General features: G+C 37.9%; 1 protein-coding gene across 2 annotated transcripts in view; it reads right to left on the bottom strand.

Annotated features, from left to right (window-relative positions):
- The window catches only part of SLC13A4 (solute carrier family 13 member 4), a 60894-nt gene that overhangs the window by 6203 nt on the left and 36740 nt on the right, over positions 1–17951 (bottom strand). For both annotated transcript variants that reach the window (XM_051963251.1, XM_051963252.1), the window contains exons 7-13: positions 16348–16425; positions 13685–13863; positions 12305–12424; positions 8985–9086; positions 7663–7764; positions 4859–4956; positions 4069–4199 (exon numbers count right to left, since the gene is read on the bottom strand). In XM_051963251.1, coding sequence (XP_051819211.1) covers positions 4069–4199; positions 4859–4956; positions 7663–7764; positions 8985–9086; positions 12305–12424; positions 13685–13863; positions 16348–16425 — 810 coding nt within the window. The remainder of the gene's footprint in view (positions 1–4068; positions 4200–4858; positions 4957–7662; positions 7765–8984; positions 9087–12304; positions 12425–13684; positions 13864–16347; positions 16426–17951) is intronic.

The raw sequence follows: 17951 nt of genomic DNA, 5'->3' as shown, positions 1-17951 counted from the left end.
TGTTAACTTTTATCTTTAAATCTTTCTTGTGACTGAGAAATTCTTATGATTATTTTATGTGTGAAAATGATGCTGTCAATAAGGAAATGTGGTTTGAAGTGAAAAAGCTAAAGCCGTTTCTGGTGTGATACCCAGGACCAAGGTGTTTATGGACCTTCAAGATCTGACCTGGTCAGATCACATCTAGTGTATTATGCTTAATTCTGAGTGTCACATTTTAGGAAAGAAAGAGATAAGCTGGAGATTGCCCAGAGGAGGCAGTCCTTTATGGTAATGGAAGGTTTCAAGACAGTGCCGTAAAAGAATTAGTGGAAGCAAGGGAAGACTCAGAATGGATATGACATCTATTTTTAGTATCTGATGGGCTGTCACATGAAAGACAGAAAAAAACTCATTCAGGACAAAATTAACAGTGACAAATAGAAGTTAGAGAAGGATAGAACTTCTAACCTTGAGTATTATGCAAAAATGAAATTGGCTTTCTACTGATCCCTCGGGTTTTAGGATGTTTCCCCCTCACTAGAAATTGTCATATAAGTTGTTCTGGATGGCCACTTGTTGTGTATGAGCTAAAGGGAATTGTTGTTCAGGTGCAGATCCATCCCACCTCTGAAGATCTCTGTTTCTGTGATCCCCTGAGTTACCTTCCCAGGAGTCTTCCAGAAAAAAATGACTAAAACTTCTGATGAAATCTTGGGTCATTTTCTAGAAAACTGGAGGGAAATGTAGAGGGAAATACCCTTCTTTTGCCTTACTGCAATTGGTATGACTGCTACCTCTTTCTAAGCATATTCTCTTATTTTGTTAAAAGACAGCTCTAGGGATACCCATCAATAGGAGAATGGCTGTAAGTTCTGGTATATGAATGTTGTGCAATACTATTGTTCTGTAAGAAACAACCAGCAGGATGATTATACATGGCAACAAGATTATATGATGATCAATTCTTTTTTCTTTTCTTTTTTTTTTTTTTTTTGCTGGGTTAATTGGGGTTAAGTGACTGGCCCAGGGTCACACAGATAGAAAGTGTTAAATGTCTGAGATCAGATTTGAACTCAGGTCCTCCTGACTTCAGGATTAGTGCTCTATCCACTGCACCATCCAATTCTGATGGACATGGCTTTTTTCAACAATGAGGTGATTCAGGCCAATTCCTATAGACTTGTGATGGAGAAAGCCATCTGCATCCATGGAGAGGATTGTGGGTACTGAATACAGATCACAACATAGTATTTTCACCTTTGTTGTTGTTTGCTTATTTGTTTGTTTTTTCTCATTTTTTCCCCTTTTGATTTGATTTTTCTTGTGCAGTATGATAAATGTGAAAATATATTTAGAAGAATTGCATATATTTAACCTATATTGGATTATTTTCTGTAAGGAGAGGGAGAAAAATTTGGAACACAAGGTTTTGCAAGGGTGAATGTTGAAAACTATCTTTGCATGTATTTTGGAAAATAAAAATATTATTACTAAAAAAAAGAAAAAAGTTTAAAAAAGAGGATGCTCTAATCTTATTTCTCATAAGATACTTGTGACTGATCCTATGATTTATATTTTGGTGGTCCTTTTGCTCAGGATATGGGGCAGTTAATGGCTCGGGATAGAGTGGCAGGTCAGGAGTCAAGAAAATATGAATTCCATTCTGGCCTCAGATACTTACTAGATATGTGACACTGAGCATGTCACTAACCTCTGTTTGCCTCAGTTTCCTCAACTGCAAAATGGGGTTAATAATAGTACCTCCCAGGGTTTTCATGAGGATCAAATGAGATGATATTTGTGAAGTGCTCAGCACAGTGGTTGGCCAATAAACATTAGTTGCTACATAAATGTTAGCTATCATTAGTAGTTCAGCACAGGATCTTGAGAGTGACTTTCTTAGGGCAGAAATAGGATCCCAATTGCTATTATTTCTCTAACTGGAGTCATAATCACAAGTTATCCACGTTTCATAATTACATTTATAAGGGCAAAAGACCTCTGAACTTGGCCCTTTAAATTTGATCCTTCAAACTATTAGTGTAACATAGCTCCTGTTTAAAGTAGAGGGTGATAAATCTGAAGTCAGGGGATCTGACTTTGAACACTAATTGCCCCTCCCTACTTAAGCTAACCATAGGCACCCCTTATCCCCTCGAGGTCTCAGTTTCCCCAGTTAAAGGAAAGTATGAAGTCAAGTGGCCTCCAGCTCTAGAACTATAATTCCATTCAAATGTTTTAATACTCAAACATCAAAAAGATTTCAACAGACAGAAAACAATGGCTCCCTAAGTAAATGAGGTAAAATTTAATAGTGCTAAGTATTTAATATAAGATTTAAAAGTATTTTTAAATCAATTATACAAGCATAGCATTAGAAATAATTACATTAATAAACATTTCATAAGAAAGTAACTTCTTGGATTTGTTATTCAAAAAAGGCTTTGAAAGAAGGAAGAAAACAAGCATTTATTAAGTACTTAATTATGTCTCAGTTACTGTACTAGGTGCTTTTCAAATGGCATTACTTTTGATCCTCACAGCATCCCTAAGAGGTGCTAATTTTTTTAATAGATTTTTTTTTTGTTGCAGATTTATGGATAAAGAAACTGAAGCAAACAGGGTTACATGACTTGCCCAGGGTCACACAGCTAAGAAGTATCTCAGCTTATACTGGAACTCAGTCCTTCTAGACTAAAGATCTGGTCCTTTATCCACTGTACCACCTAGCTGCTAAATCTTAAAATGCTATATAAATGTGAGTTGTTTGAGGTTATTATGATTTTAAGTTGATTGCAAGCTTAGCACAAACCCAATAATATGATATGCCCACCTAAAGGTACTACTGTCTTTAGTTGTAAAAGGGTAAGTTGTTTTAAATTCTTGATACCTTTAAGACAAAATGCAAACAATCGTGTTCTCATCCTTAGATCTCAGGTAGCTGGGCCATGTATAGAATTCTTGATTACTGCTATCACTACAAGCTAATCAAAATCTTGTAGCTGTTTTCTATAGACCTTCAGGTAGCCCCTCTCCTTTCCTCAATGAGTTTGGTTCATGGCGTACAATTTTTCTGTCTTTCCCAGTTCCTGCCTTCACACTAGGGAATTTCAGCTGTACATAATGACTCTCCCTTTAACCACTGGGTTACGCATCTTGCTTCTCATGACCTACTCTTCTGCTGCACCTTAGCTACATATCAGCCTTCCAGTTCCTCTGGTTCAAAATGTAAGTGTCTTTCTCAGCTCTTTACTATCTCTCATTCCTCTCCCCCTACATCCAATCTGTTTCCAAGGCCTACCAATTTCACCTTAGCCACGTCTCAAATATGTCCCCTTCTCCTTTCTGATAGTGTCACTGCTCTGATGCAGGTCCTTATTACCTCATATGGATCTGCCTGCCTCAAGTTTCTTTCCACTCCAATCTCTCCTCCATTTGGCCACTAAAATGATTTTCCTAAGATGAAAACCTGAACCTGTTAACTTAGAATTCAGTAACTCCAGTGGCTCCCTGTTGTCTCTAGGATTAAATACAGGATGCTCTGTTTGGCATTCAGAGCTCTTCAGCTGCCTCCTACCTTTCCAAGTCATCTTATATTCTATTCCCTTTCATGTATTCTTCCATCCCTGACACTGGCCTCCTTGTTCCATGAACAAGACACTCCATCTTTCATCTCTGGGCATTTTTTCTTACTGTCTCTCATTCCTTCCTTAGCTTCCTTTAAGTCCCAACTAAAATCCTCCCCTTTTTCAAATAGGAAGCCTTCTAACCTTTTTAATTTTTAATTTAACCCTTCCTTTCTTACTGATTTTCTTTTCATCCTGAATTTATCTTATATATATTTGCTTGTTGTCTTGTCCATTAGATTGTGAACTCCGTTTCTTTTTGCAGGCCTAAAACTTAGCTAGCATGTAGTAGGAGCTTTAATAAATACTAATTGATTTATTGTGGAATAGGTATTTTTATTCTCTCTCTCTTTCTCTCAATTCTGAGAAATCACCAGTTAGATATTCCCTCTGAGCACTTAACCAATTAGCAAAGCTTCTATAACAACATTCAACAAATCAAACCCAGAAAAAATGTTACCTTGCTTCCAGATGCTAGAGCATAACCTCCACCCACCAGAATGACAATTTCCCAGGGCATAGTCTTCTGAAAGTCCTTCCATGTAATGATAGGTTCCATTTCCATTGAATCTTCTCTGCTTTCTCCTGAATCTAAAGTTTCATGAAGACCCAGATCCCATATTAAAACCATGACACCTCATTAGAAGAAAAAAGGAGCATTTGAATTGATCACTAATTAGTATGACTACTCTGATGTTGAGGCTCTCTTTAAAGACTTTTTTTTTTCTGAGACAATTGAGGTTAAGTGATTTGCCCAGGGTCACACAGCTAGGAAGAGTTAAGTGTCTCAGAGCAGATTTGAATTCAAGCCCTCCTGACTTCAGCGCTAGTGCTCTATCCACTGCACCTTCTAGCTACCCCTCTTTAAAGACTTTTAAAAAGTTTTATTGATCACATTTGTTTTTATATCCCATGTCTTGATACACTTTCCTCCTTATTGAATCCTCCCTTGAAACACAGAAAAAAAGGTAAGCCAGACCAACATACAAAATAACCACTCTGACAGCAGGCTCTCATAATATATTCATAGTTCCCTAGTTCCTGAGAGGAGAATAAACTATTTTTAACTCTGTTTTCTGGGATCATTAATGATCCTTACACTTTGTCTTATTTTAACTGCCTTTTCTTTTATATTGCTATATAGTATAATCATTTGACATTATTGTTATTCTGCTTCTGTTAATCTTTGATAACTTCGCAATCAGGTGTTCTTTAGGACCCAGTGTCCTTCATCACAGTTTGCCTCTTACCTTCATCTTTTTTTCCAAAACAGGGTTTCTTAGCTGGGATTAGGAAGAGAAGGAAACCAAGGAAGACAGAGACAGTAGCGTCTGTACGGTAGCCTTTCCTAGTGAAGAAACAAGTATGAATGTCAAAGATGCCATAGGAGAGACTAGACGTGTAGTGTGGTAACCAGAAATTTCTGGGTATCTCTGGGATCCTCTGGATATTATACCTCTTTTATTGAGAACTCCAGAGAGTGGCTGTCAACCTAATCTCTTTGATTTTTTTTAATTTTAAGGAAATGATCTTTTATTTCTTCTATTTTACAAGAGAAAAAACTTAAGACCTTAAAAGGTTAACTAGCTTGCCTGGTTATGGACCTATTAAGCGGTCAAGTTTGTAATTAATTTTAGGACTTTGGAGTCCAGTTCTAGTATTATCATGCTGTATGAAGTTCAGCTGGGAGGCTTACCTTTAGCTCTTGGTTAGCCTGGAAAAGGGAAATATTGGATTGAGAGAGAAACTCAATAATTGTGTTTAAGTGTCAGAAGGATTGTCCTGCAGAAGAGGGAAATAGATAAATTCTTCTAAGCGTTAGAACATAGAATAGGAGCAATGAGTGGGAGTTGTCAAGAGATGAATTTCTACTTGATAGAAGGAAAAACTTCCTGACTGGCAGAGTTATGGCCCAGAAAGAATGAATGGCCTCGGAAGACAGGAGATTCCTTCTCCTTTCACATCTCCATGATCACTTCTGGGCTATATTTAATCCAACTTCTTTCTGGAAATAGCTACTAGAGGGTCTGAATACCAATGGTCATGTGGAGTGCTCCCTATCTTGAAGGCAGAACATAACTTTTCAGCAATTGTGAGGTCAGAAAGTGAGGGAGTCAAATAGTGTTTTTTTTTTTTTGTTGTTGTTGTTGTTTGTTTGTTTATTTCTTTTCATCAGTGTGAGTCAATCATTCATGGCAAAAAAGGAATAGAAGCTGATTGGGGATTAGAGATCTGCTTCCTCAGACTGAAGCATGAATGTCAAACTGAAGCCTTGCTGTGTGCAAACATCAATCTTGTCGAACAGGAATGATAACATTGGCCTTCATCATGAAGATAGTTTATTTGTTCTTCCCAACTGTCTTGTAGTGGAGATACTGCAAGAGGGGGTGTTCCAAAAGTTTTAGTGTCCTTCTGAGTTATTAAACCTTTAATAAAAATTTTAATTAATTTTTAATTTTAATCTTATTAACATTTTAATTTAAACTTTAATGACTTAAAATTGCATTAATACTTTTGGGGCATACTGTTATGATCCCTATTGTACAGGTGAGGAAATGAGACTCAAAGAAAGAAGTTAATGTGATTTGCACTCAAGGTCACACATTTCTAGAAGTAGGATATTCCATTTTTCTTCATCAAATTCTGTGATGTTTCTATTTCAGAATATTGGTTTCTGTCAAAAAGCAATTCATCTGTGCATAATAACCATTGTGGCTTGGTTCTTAGGGGTACCTCATTTAATTTCATTGACTGGTTTATTGAATTAAAAAAATTGGGACATTCATTTTTAAAATGACAAGTAAGGGGTAACTAGATGGTGCAGTGTATAGTACACTGGCCTTGGAGTCAGGAGGACCTGCATTCAAACCTAGTCTCAGACATTTACTAGCTGTGTGACCCTAGGCAAGTCATTTAACCCTGATTGTCTGCAAAAAACCCAAAATCCCAAACCCCTAACAAGGTAGGATCATAAATTCATTGAATAAAATATCATTTGGTTGGAAATATTTTGGTGGCATGAAAACTAAAACATGGAAACATATTACTTACCCAGCCTACCTGGACACAAAATAGAAATAATGCATTGTGTCTTCCATACATGGCTTCCCAAAGGGCCAAAATAAGAGGAAATTGACAAATTGCCCCAGAAGGCTTTAGGTTAGTTAGAGAAAAACTGTTTTCTTTGTGAAAAAAAAAAATTATCTTAAGAAAAGGAAGAGAAAGAAAGAAGGTCCCTAAGGCATTTTTTTCATTTTTTAATGGAAAAAAAAGAACAGAAGGAAAATGGGCAAGAAAGCTCGACAAGCCCCACTGCTGTGAAAGCTATAGCTTGGAATATACTTAAAGCAAGCTGTATTTTAAATAGTCTTTTCTCTCTTGTCCTGTTCTATGATGTCCATGAAAATGCCTATCCTATTTGGTTTTTAAAATTCAGAACAAAGATAAAAATTAATAAAAATTATCTTTTCATTGATACTTTTTGTTTTTTATTTCACATCCATTTCCCATGTCTCTCTTACCCTGACTTTTCCCTCTCTTACCCATTCCTTGTAACAAAGATTAAGGAGAGAAAAAAAGGCATTCAGTCAAACATTAACCACTTCTTGATGGAAGAGGCTTCTAATAATATAATGCAGGATTTTCCTTGGAAAAAGAAGAGAGATGCAATTTCTCACCCCTTCTCCAGAATTCTCCATTTTTTGGTGGGGGTAAAGAGTGGGGAGAAGGGAGAAAGTTTTAACTCTTGAAAAAGGTATAGAATTCTCTTGCCTTCCCTTTCTATCCTTCCCTATTTTTCCTGTCACATAACAGTAAGATTAGTTATAGGATATAAGGAGACTGATTCTCTTCCTTTGAGATTTCTGAGAAGGAGGTAAGCTAGCACTAGGTTGGTTCTGCTAGGCCATGGGGCAGGGAAAGTGAGAAGGGAAAAGAAGGGAGAAGGAAAAAGATGTCTCTGGCTATTTCTTCCATGTAGAAGAAAGGGAATGTGAGAATGCATTGTGAGGAATGAGGGTTACTTCTTCACAAGGAGGGAGGTTCTAATACTTACTTCTCAAAGAATGAATCCCAGCCAGGGACAAAACCAGGCTCCCGGGTAAACCACAGCAGAGTCATCAGGATGAAGAAGAATCCAGTCACCATTTCAGGGTAGCTAGAAGGAAACGCCCACTGACTGATCCTCAATCCTCTAGTTCCTCATTCCAAACTGGCATCAGCAGAGGAAAGAGAAGCTCTGAGCAGTTGAGGGATTGGCCCAAAGCACAGCTGGTAAATGTGTGCGGGGAATTTGAACCCGCTTCCTAAGACTTACAATCCATCGGTCTTCCCATTTGATCACTCCAAGCCATGTGTATTCCTCACCAGCATAAGGGCCATCCTTAACCATGGTTTTAGTCAAGGGGGAAGAGTTGGTAAAGACTGCTTTGGGCGGATACATCCTTAGGCCCTATTTGCAAGCCTGCATTAAATATTTCTTTAGCTAGTAGATACAAAACAAAAGCCCTTCTGTGCCTGTAAAAAGAAATGCATAAATTTACAGACAGACAGAAACTTCAGGCCATCTAGTTCAGTATCTGGTTTAATATTGGGTTAATAACTTAGCCAATATCACTTGGGTATTGGGTGGCAGAGATAGGGTCCCATGACTTTAAATCTAGTGTCTTTCTCTTTTTTTACTGTGTACCCTGCTGAGCCATTCCCCTTGTCCACAAGTCATGGTTCTGTGTAAGTCTGTAAAAATTGAAAGGGATAATTGGAGATGGAGCCTTTGAGGGTACACCTTGTGCTACAGAAGGGTAGTTGAGTTCCCTTGTCTTCTCATTCTTCCCCTCACTTTTCACCTGTTATAGGAATACACTGAGAAATATTTTTGGGATAATGATAGTAAGATCATCTGAACTCTGGGTCAATAGCCACTCTTGAATGCTTGGGTTTATAGTAATGAAAAACCCTTGGACTTGGAGATTCTAGAATAAGCCTCGGGCAGCTGGATGGCACCGTGGATGGAGTTCCAAGCTGAAAACCTGAGTTCAAATTTGACCTCACACATTTACTAGCTTGGTGATCCTGGACAGGAGACTTAAAATGGCAACCCTTCAATATGTCAAGAAAACCCTAATTGGAGAAAACCTCAGATGGAGTCATGAAGAGTGGGACATGATTAAAACAGCTGAACAGCAATAGGGCAGCTAAATGACACAGTGGATCCAGCACCAGTGCTGGAGTCAGGAGTATTTGAGTTCCAATTCAGGCTCAGACATTTACTAGCTATGTCAACCTTGGTAAGTCATTGCCTCAAAAAACAACAAAAACAGGTTTATTTTCTGTTACCATTATGTATTCTTTCCTGAAGGAGGGAAGGTCGATTTTTACCTAATGTCTCCCAGTTTCTCATATTCTGCTTGAATCCTCCTTTCTGACAACTCTTCTCTTTTTGTCTTCTTCTTTTTACTCAGGGAGCAGGTCTCTTTAAAACTAAGAAATGGAAGAGAGAGATGTACCTTATGATGTTATAGGTAAGTTGAAATAGTGGAAAAAAATACTGGTCCTCGGTTCAATGACCAATTCTATCATTTGTTAGTCTATCAAGACTGACCATACACTTCATTTCCTCAAAACTTAATTTCTTCATCTTACAAAACTAAGACTAATAATTTTCTCACCATCTGCTTCATAGTGTGGGAATTAAGGAATGTATTTTTTTCCATAAGCTATCAAATAACATGGAAATGTGAAGTTTTTGTTATTTAGTCATCATCAATCACCCAATTTTCTTTCTCTTGTATTTGCCAATGTCATTGATTGGGTTCTGATTCAAATAATACTTCACATTTATAGGGTTTTTTACATTTAATTTTTATTTTACTTTTTCTCTATATGCAAACAAAAATTTTTAATATATGTTTTTAAATTTTTGAGTTCCAAATTTTCTCCTTCCCTTCCCTCCCCATTCCTTGAAAAGACAAGCATTTTGATATAAATTATACATGAGAAGTCATGAAACATTTTCATATTAGTCATACTGTGCAGGAAAACAAGAATAATAAAGAAAACTGAAAAGGCATGCTTTAATCTACATTTAGACTTCCTCAGTTCTTTCTCTGAAAGTGGCTAGCATTTTTCAGTATAAGTCCTTTGGAAGAGTTTTGAATTCTTATACTGCTAAGACTAGCTAAGTCATTCACAGTTGGCCATTGTACAGTACTATGTATAATGTTCTCCTGATTCTGCTTACTTGACTTTGCATCAGTTCATATAAGTCTTTCCAGATTTTTCTGAAAGCATCATGTTCATTATTTCTTATAGCACAAATAGTATTCTCTCATAATTATATACTCCAATTTATTCAGGCATTCCCCAATTGAAAGGTATTCCTTAATTTCCAATTCTTTGCTGCCACAAAAAGAACTATTATAAATATTTTTGTACACATAGATTCTTTTCCTTTTTTTCAGACCTAATAGTATAACCTCACATGTATGAAGCACTTTAAGGTATTCCATAAACATTTCCATTACAGCAGCCCAGGAAGTAGAAAATCCTCATTTCATAGACAAAGCAATTGAAACCCAGAAGGCGGGGTAGACTTGCTTATGGTCACACAATAACTAAGTACCTGAAGCAGAATTTAAGTCATGAGACTACCAAATTCAGTGCTCTGTGTAATTCTAGACTTTAATGTTGTAGAATTTATGAAAAATTGGCCTGGACTGAAGCTTATCTTTGTACAGTTTATGAAGGAACAGTTTGCCACACAAATTAAATAATACTGCGAGGAACACAAGAACACAGTGTCCAGCCTCAGACACTAACTAGGACTGTGACTTGTGGCAAATTGTATAAACCTTTATGCCTCAGTATCCTTATCTGTAAAATGGAGAGAATGATAGCATCTATCTCACTGGGCTAAGAGGATTAAATGAAATAACATGCAAAAGTACTTTGTAAACTTTAAATCACTAAATAAATGCTATTGTTAGTTAATTATAAATAGCTTATATATTCCTTATTCCAGAAGCTAGATTTTGGGGGTTTATCAAATATTAGATTACTGTAGTCATTGATTGTGTATCTAACCTATTCTATTTCTTGGCCTACCATTCTATTTCTTGGTCAGGGCCACATGGTTTTGGTGACTGCTGCTTTATAAGACTTATGTATTCCTTAAATGAGATAGGATTTAGAGACTCTTTCTTTGTTTCTCTCTCTCTTTCTTTTTTCTTATTTTCACTCTTTCTTTGGCAAGGCATTTGGGATTAAGTGACTTGCTCAGTCACACAGTTACTATGTGTTTGAGCCAAATTTTAACTCAGGTCCTCCTGACTCTAGGGCCAGAGTCCTATCTGCTGTGTCACCTACCTGCCCAAACCTGTATTTCTTTAAAAAAAAAAAAAATCTAATTAACACATTTAATTTTGATATGGCTTCCACTAAAATAAGTTTAAATTGTGAGGGTTCATGGTTATTTAATTGTTTCCAGTCGTGTCTGACTCTTTGTAACCCCTTTTGGGGTTGTTTGGCAAAAATTTTGGAGTAGTTTTCCATTTCCTCCTTCAGCTCATTTTATAGATGCTGAAACAGGCAAACAGAATTAAATGACTTGCCCAGATTCACACAGCTAGTAAGTGTTTGAGACCATATTTGAACTCACTTTTTCATGATTTTAGGTCTGGTGCTCTATCTAATGATTCACCTAACTGCTCTAGTGAGGGTTCACTTTTCTGATATCAAGTCTATGTTTACCTTTTTGCAACTTTCATTTACAGCTCCTCAGCCAAAGCTTGGAATCAGACATCCAATTTCTCTTCCAATGGCTTCCATTCTAGTACATTTATTATGTCCCTTCTGAGTCTTCTCTTTTTGGATCAAATAGCTCCAATTCCTTCAACCAATCCCTAAATGGCTTGTGGTCCTTCTTCATTCTTTAGCATTGCTCTACTCTGCTCATTCTCTTCCTCATAAATCCTTCCTCCCTGGTTTGCTGTCAATTCCCAACCACAGTAGGACCACCCTCTTACTCCTGAAAAATCCCACCTTCTCTAAGAAGCCTTTCCTGATTCTTCTTAGTTATAGTAGAGCCTTCCCTCTGATGATTATTTCCAATTTGTTATGTATATAATTTGTTTGTACACAGTTGTTTGCATATTGTGAAGACATAATCTCCTGAAGGGTTGAAACTGTTTTTTTTTTTTAATCTTTCTCCACAGTGCTTAGCACAAAACCTAACATATAATGTGCTTTTCTTTTTTTTTGGAAAGGCAGTCAGGGTTAAGTGAATTGTTCAGGGTCACACAGCTAATAAAGTGCCTGAGTCTGGATTTGAATTCCAGTCCTCCTGATTCTGGAGCTGATATTCTATCCTTTATACCACTTAGCTGCTCCCATAGAACCCTCTTAATAAATTTTTATTGATCAGTTAACTAGATATTTGACATGGCTTTTAATCAATAAAATAGCTAAGACTAGAATAGAGAATACCTGGCTCCCAATACAAAGTATTCTTTTTAAGCTTAATACAAAGACACCTTTAAACAAAAGATATCAGAAGCCCCTTCCTTGAGGAAAGTGAGTTTCCCCAGCAGCACATTGCTTGGACTATTGCCATTTTCTCCTCAGTATTTAGCATAGAGGAACCATGCCAATATTTTATACTTGAGAGGAATCAACAGGGTTTCTGAATTAGTTCTACTTACTTGCAACCCAGGAATAGCCAGTGCATCCAAAACCAGCTCACCACCAGCATGATGAGGGAGATGGGAAAGCTAAAAAGGAACCAGGTTCCAAAGTTCACCACCTCAGCATTCGGGTATTGGCTGGAAAAGAAAGAGTTGGGTCAGTGACCAGCAAGGTTGGGGGGATGAAGTTCTAAAATGGCACTTTGGGGTTAATAAGCTCTGGAAGGCAAATGTGGGTGGGATGATGCTTATAATTATAGACTGACATCTTCCATATCTAGAAGCTATTTAGCCAAAAACCTTAACTCTTAAGGACTTTGGTAGGAACTAGGAAGTAAGCAAAAAAGGCCCCAGAATAATCATAAAGGCAGTTATTGAATCCTTTCTCTCTCTTTTTCCCCTCTTCCTTTCTCTCTCCTCCTCTTTTCCTTCCCCCCTCTTCCTCCCTTCCTGTCTCCCCCTCTTCCTCTTCTTCCTTTCTCTCTGTCTCTAATTCTCTCTCTGTCTCTGTCTTTCTCCTCTTCCTTTCTCTCTCCTACCCTCTCCCTTCCCCGCCTCTTCCTCTCTCTCCTCTTCCTCTTCTTCCTCTCTCTCTATCTCTGTCTTTGTCTGTCTCTGTCTCTCTCTCCTCCCAACCCCAATTTCATTAGTACAAGAATTTTCAATTAAGGATATTCAATTGACTAAAGCAGATTGATCTTTCCTCTTCTTTTTTTTTTTTTTGAAAAAGTAATTCTTTATTATGACAAAAATACACAGTTGACTGAAAACACATGAATAGCACACGATATTGCACAGAAGCTAAAACCTGTTTGAAAAAAGATGGGACATTCCAGTGCAAACAGCATCCCTTTAGATGGGTAACGAATCATGGAAAATGATCCACTAAAACCCAAGAGCAGAAAGAAAAACCATCCTCTTTCACCAGGCAGAACCCTGCCATACCTCCCCAAGATAAACTTCTCCCACAAGGAATGCAGTATTTCAATGTCCTCTTAAAGAATTGCATGGAGCTGTAAAGTGACTTGTTCAGGGTCACCTCACTGGCCAGCTGTACTTAAGCCAGAAATTATTTTAAGCGCCACTTTCCAGGATCCAAGGTCGGCTCGTGATCCAAAGAAAACTTTATTTCAGAGTTTCATTTAGGGCTGTTTCTGTTCTCAGTGGTTTTTTGCAGTTGGGTTGTCTGGGGGCCAAAATCTCCCTTTTGCTTAGCCATTAGGAAGCCAGGATTCACTATCAAATTTTTTTACTTTATAGAAAAACTGTTTAGGTGCTGACACGGTATTTGGTGATCACAAGGCTGCAAGCTGCAGAGTCCTAATTGGTGCCGTTGGGACCCAAGTCGGCATTGTTCTCTGGGCCAGGCCCTGCCTGGGATACCATTGCGTGACTTACTTGTTGAAGTGTTCCAGGAAGATGAGGCTGGTGGATGTGCCAATGATGGTGGTCAGGCCCCCAATGGTGGCGGCGTAAGAGATGCTCAGGGAGAGGCACTTGCAGACCATGTGATCATGCTGGGACCTGTACTTGCCGCTCAGCTCCAGGTTCCCAGGGGGTAGGACTAATAGCCGTTCCTGCCAAAGGAAATGTACTGTACCCCTCCGTCCCGGTTCTGGCTGCCCCGTGGAGAGCATCGTGAGCAACAGGATGTTCAGGGTCCTACTCCAGGAAAGAGACTGGCCTTCACCTTCATCCCCACTCTTACTGTTAGCACCCCCATCACCCCCGTCATCACCAGTATCACCAATCACAACCACTGCTACCACACCACCACCAGCAGTTACTAAGCTCTGCAAGCGCTCTATTAGAAACGAGGGGCACAAAGAGAAATGAAGCAGTCTCTGAACTCAAGGAGTTATAGTCACAGAATCCCAGAATCAACAGCTGAAAGGCTGTTGTAGTGCAACCTGTACTTGAGGAATCTGCTCTACAAGAAGTTGGTGTGGTAGAGGGGGCAGAGTGCGGGATCTCGAGCCAGGAAGTTGTTGCTAGCTTTGTGATTTTAGGCAAGTTAATCAGATCCTCTTAACATAAGTCTCTGAATCTGTAAAATGGGAATGATAATATTACCTATTTCAGAGGGTTGTTAGGACAGTTAAACATCTTTCTTTCTTTTTTTAGAAAGTAGCAAGCCCATTTTCAGCTAAATAACTTTTGTATTATTATGATCCATCCTTTGTTGGGAAGCTTTTGGTAATAGGAAACGCATTACTTCAAACTATTTTCAGACTACTCTATTTAGGAAATTTTTCCTTCTGATAAACTGAAACTTACCGTTTTACAACTGTCACCCATTGCCCCTTTTCAGCTAAACAATTTTTGTATTATTATGATCCACTTCTGTTGGGAAGCTTTCAGTGATAAGAAACTTATTACTTCTAAAAAGAACTATTTTTAGGCTCCTCTAATTATTTAGGAAATCTTTCCTTCTGATAAACTGAAATCTACTTTTTACAACTTTCACCCATTGTTCTTCCCTATGGAGTCAATCAAAATGAATCTGACCACCCTTCTACATATGATTGGAAGGTAGTCACTATATATAGATGAAAGGCAGTTATAAGATCAAATCCATTCTTTTAATTCAAATTAGAAAAGGTCTTGGTTGGATGAATACTAATGGATCATTTTCGAAGTATAGAAGGAGTCTTGCCTTCCAATCAGAATGTGTCTTCTTGGCTTGTATGGAAGGTAGACTGTTATGCTACAGTTCTCTTTAACTGTCCTGACTCAGTTTCCCTGTCTCAGTTTCTCAGTTTCCTTAACTGTTCTGTCTCAATCTCTTACAAATTAGCAAGGTAAACAAGAGAGTAGATTCCTAACTGTTTTGTGTCCTCAAGGATTTACAATATTCCTTTAGAATATTCCAAGATAACCCACGATATCTTTACTTCTTTGTCTCCGGATTTTTTAGGGTTTTATGGCTTCCCCTCCCTGATAAAAACTTTCCCTCCCTTTCTCTTCTTTGTCTCCAAATAGGTATTTAAGAAGTTGGGGTTCCTCCATTCATTGCTGGAGAATGGCATCTGGCAGCTGTATGCTGGACGCTGGATACTTTGGATCCTCCAGCCCTGGGACCAATATGGATTCCTTGGTCCCAGTATACTTATCTCTGTCTGACTGGATAATCTGAGACAAGAGTCCTGTCCAGTCAATCTTATTCTCCCATTAATAAAAATAACTCTCTAATCTCTCTCCTGCCTCAGTTTCTCCGGCATTACAAGACAAGGGAGTAAAGTTCTTGAGTTGGTCTAGATAACTTCTGACAGAAGTGTCAACCATCCCCCAGCAACATTCTCCTCTGTGTGTGTGTGTGTGTGTGTGAATCAGATTAAAATGTAATTGAGAAATAGCTGACAAAATAAAAATACAATAGAACATAGATAATGTTTCTAAGTCAATATGCTCTCCAAGGGATCCATCCTAATGTGTGGTTAAATACTGCTTTCTATTTGAATTTGACATCACTGATTTATGTTTTTATTGCTGCCAAATTTGCCTGGATCATGACTCTCTACTATATGTATCTTTTTCTTCCTTCTTTTTTTCCCTCTCTCCTCCTCTTATTCTATTTTTTTCCTTTTCTGTTTCCTCTTTTTTTTGGTCTGTTGTTTAAGTCTGCCAGTATCTCCCATGGATATTGCTTATCTCTGTTGGTGACTCCTAATCCTTAGTCTACAAGTCTAACTCAGAGGACAAGGTGGGAATCTCATTCACCTTTTCCTTTCTTTGTGTTCCCTTCCCTCCTGGCCCTGGCCTATTGTTGGGTCAGATTGTAGAGGAACAGACCAGCTGCTTGCACCCAATGCTTGTCTCATCTGGGAAGGACCTAAGCTGGATTCTTCAAAGTCCCCATGTGGGTGAGGAATGGGTTACTTTATTCCTGTGATACATGAGGGTGAGCCACGTCCATCTGGACAAAGAGGGCTCAGACACCATAGCAGTAAGGCAGAGCAAGACCTGATCTGAGGACTGCAGAGATGGTGGCTTTCCTGGGAAACAGCATGCCCCGAAGCCATGCTTAATATATGAAACAGCCCTCCCTCCGACACCCTTACCTGAGGCGAGCACTGCCTCTTGCTCTGAGGTTTCACAGACTGGATAGAGTTGGAGATCATGGGTACGCCATTCAGGTTCTGTAGGAACAAGAGCAGTGAGCCTGACTGGAGGAGGACGAGAAGGGCGAAGTATCCCTGACACCTGGGATAGGTTGGGAAAGTAGTGCTTGATTTGTGGGGTCAGTGAGCTAGAAGCCAAGGAAAGTGACCATTTGACTGGGATCGCCCACCTCTCATCAGTTCTGCCTCCATTGTGCTAAGAAAAACACTGTGTAAACTTTAAAAACATATATAATTTATTATGATTGCTGCAATAATAATACTGTTTTCTAAACCCCGCTCAAGATCAAACACCTATTGTGCCAAAGTGCCTTTTGAGGTCCTATTTAGTTATTCTGCCTCAGGTTATAACCTTTCCCTCTTAATGTTTGATGAGATAAAGGTCTACCCCAGTTGCTCTGCCCCAAAACCCCAGGCTATAATCATTCCCTCTTAAATGGTTGATGAGATAAAGGTTTTATATCTTTAGGTTATAGACATTCCTTCTTAATGTTTGACAGGATAAAGGCTTATCCATTTTAGATGCCATTAGAATATCAGTAACCTCCCTCCATTGTGTCATCCTAGGTGCCTCTCCCCCCATCCCCCATTAGGTTATCCCCATCCAGGTATCTCTCCCATTATGTCATTGTTCTTGTTATCCTATAAAAAGCTTTCCCTCTGATACTTGAGGGCTGGACTCTTTGAGATGATAGTCTTTCCTACATGGATCCATTGGTCCCAGTATCTCTCTCCATTTAATAAACTATTGAATTGGTCTCTAATCCCTGTCTTGCTCAGTTTCTCCAGTATTACACACCAAGTTACAAGTCTGATAAAAAATGTTGCTGATAATAATTTTTTGGAATTTTATTTTTTCTAAAGAAGCTTTCTTTGTCCCTTTAAAATGAAGAACATCTTTTAGACCCAGAATTCTTTAACCTGGGATTTGTGAGCATGCTTTAATAATACATCAATAACTGTCTTTCGATATAATTGATATAATTGATTTCCTTTGTAAACATTTATATTTTACTCTATTTAAAAACGTAATTCTAAGGAATCCATAAAGTAGTTTCTCAAATTTTCCATGATACAAAAACTTTAAATTGCTTCAGACTTATAATATATATGTAGGTATGTGTGTATATATATATATATGCACACACACACATACATTGATATACAAATGTGGGTATATTGCATATAAATAACCCTTTAAAATTTTGTAAATATTGAATTTTTATAAATTGAATCATTTTAAATATAGAAAAACTTGCTACTTAAAAGAATAAAAACTATTTTTAGGACTATTAATGCTATTTAAATGGGGAATCATTTTTGGGATAGGAATAATTTTTCTTTAAAATTAACTATATATTATTACATATTATATACATCATGTATATTACAGGTCTCATATAATGTATTACGTATTATTACTATATATTTATACAAAATATTATATCTCAATGTATCTTATAAATCTGGGCTCTCCCATATTAAGGAGAAAATGTGAAAAATGAAATGTTGTCTGTCAATTGTATCTAACTCTTTGTCAAATC

The sequence above is a fragment of the Antechinus flavipes genome, chromosome 5 (genome assembly GCF_016432865.1).
Source record: "Antechinus flavipes isolate AdamAnt ecotype Samford, QLD, Australia chromosome 5, AdamAnt_v2, whole genome shotgun sequence".
In the NCBI taxonomy this organism is placed as follows: Eukaryota; Metazoa; Chordata; class Mammalia; order Dasyuromorphia; family Dasyuridae; genus Antechinus; species Antechinus flavipes.
This window is presented reverse-complemented; position numbering and strand designations above follow the sequence as displayed.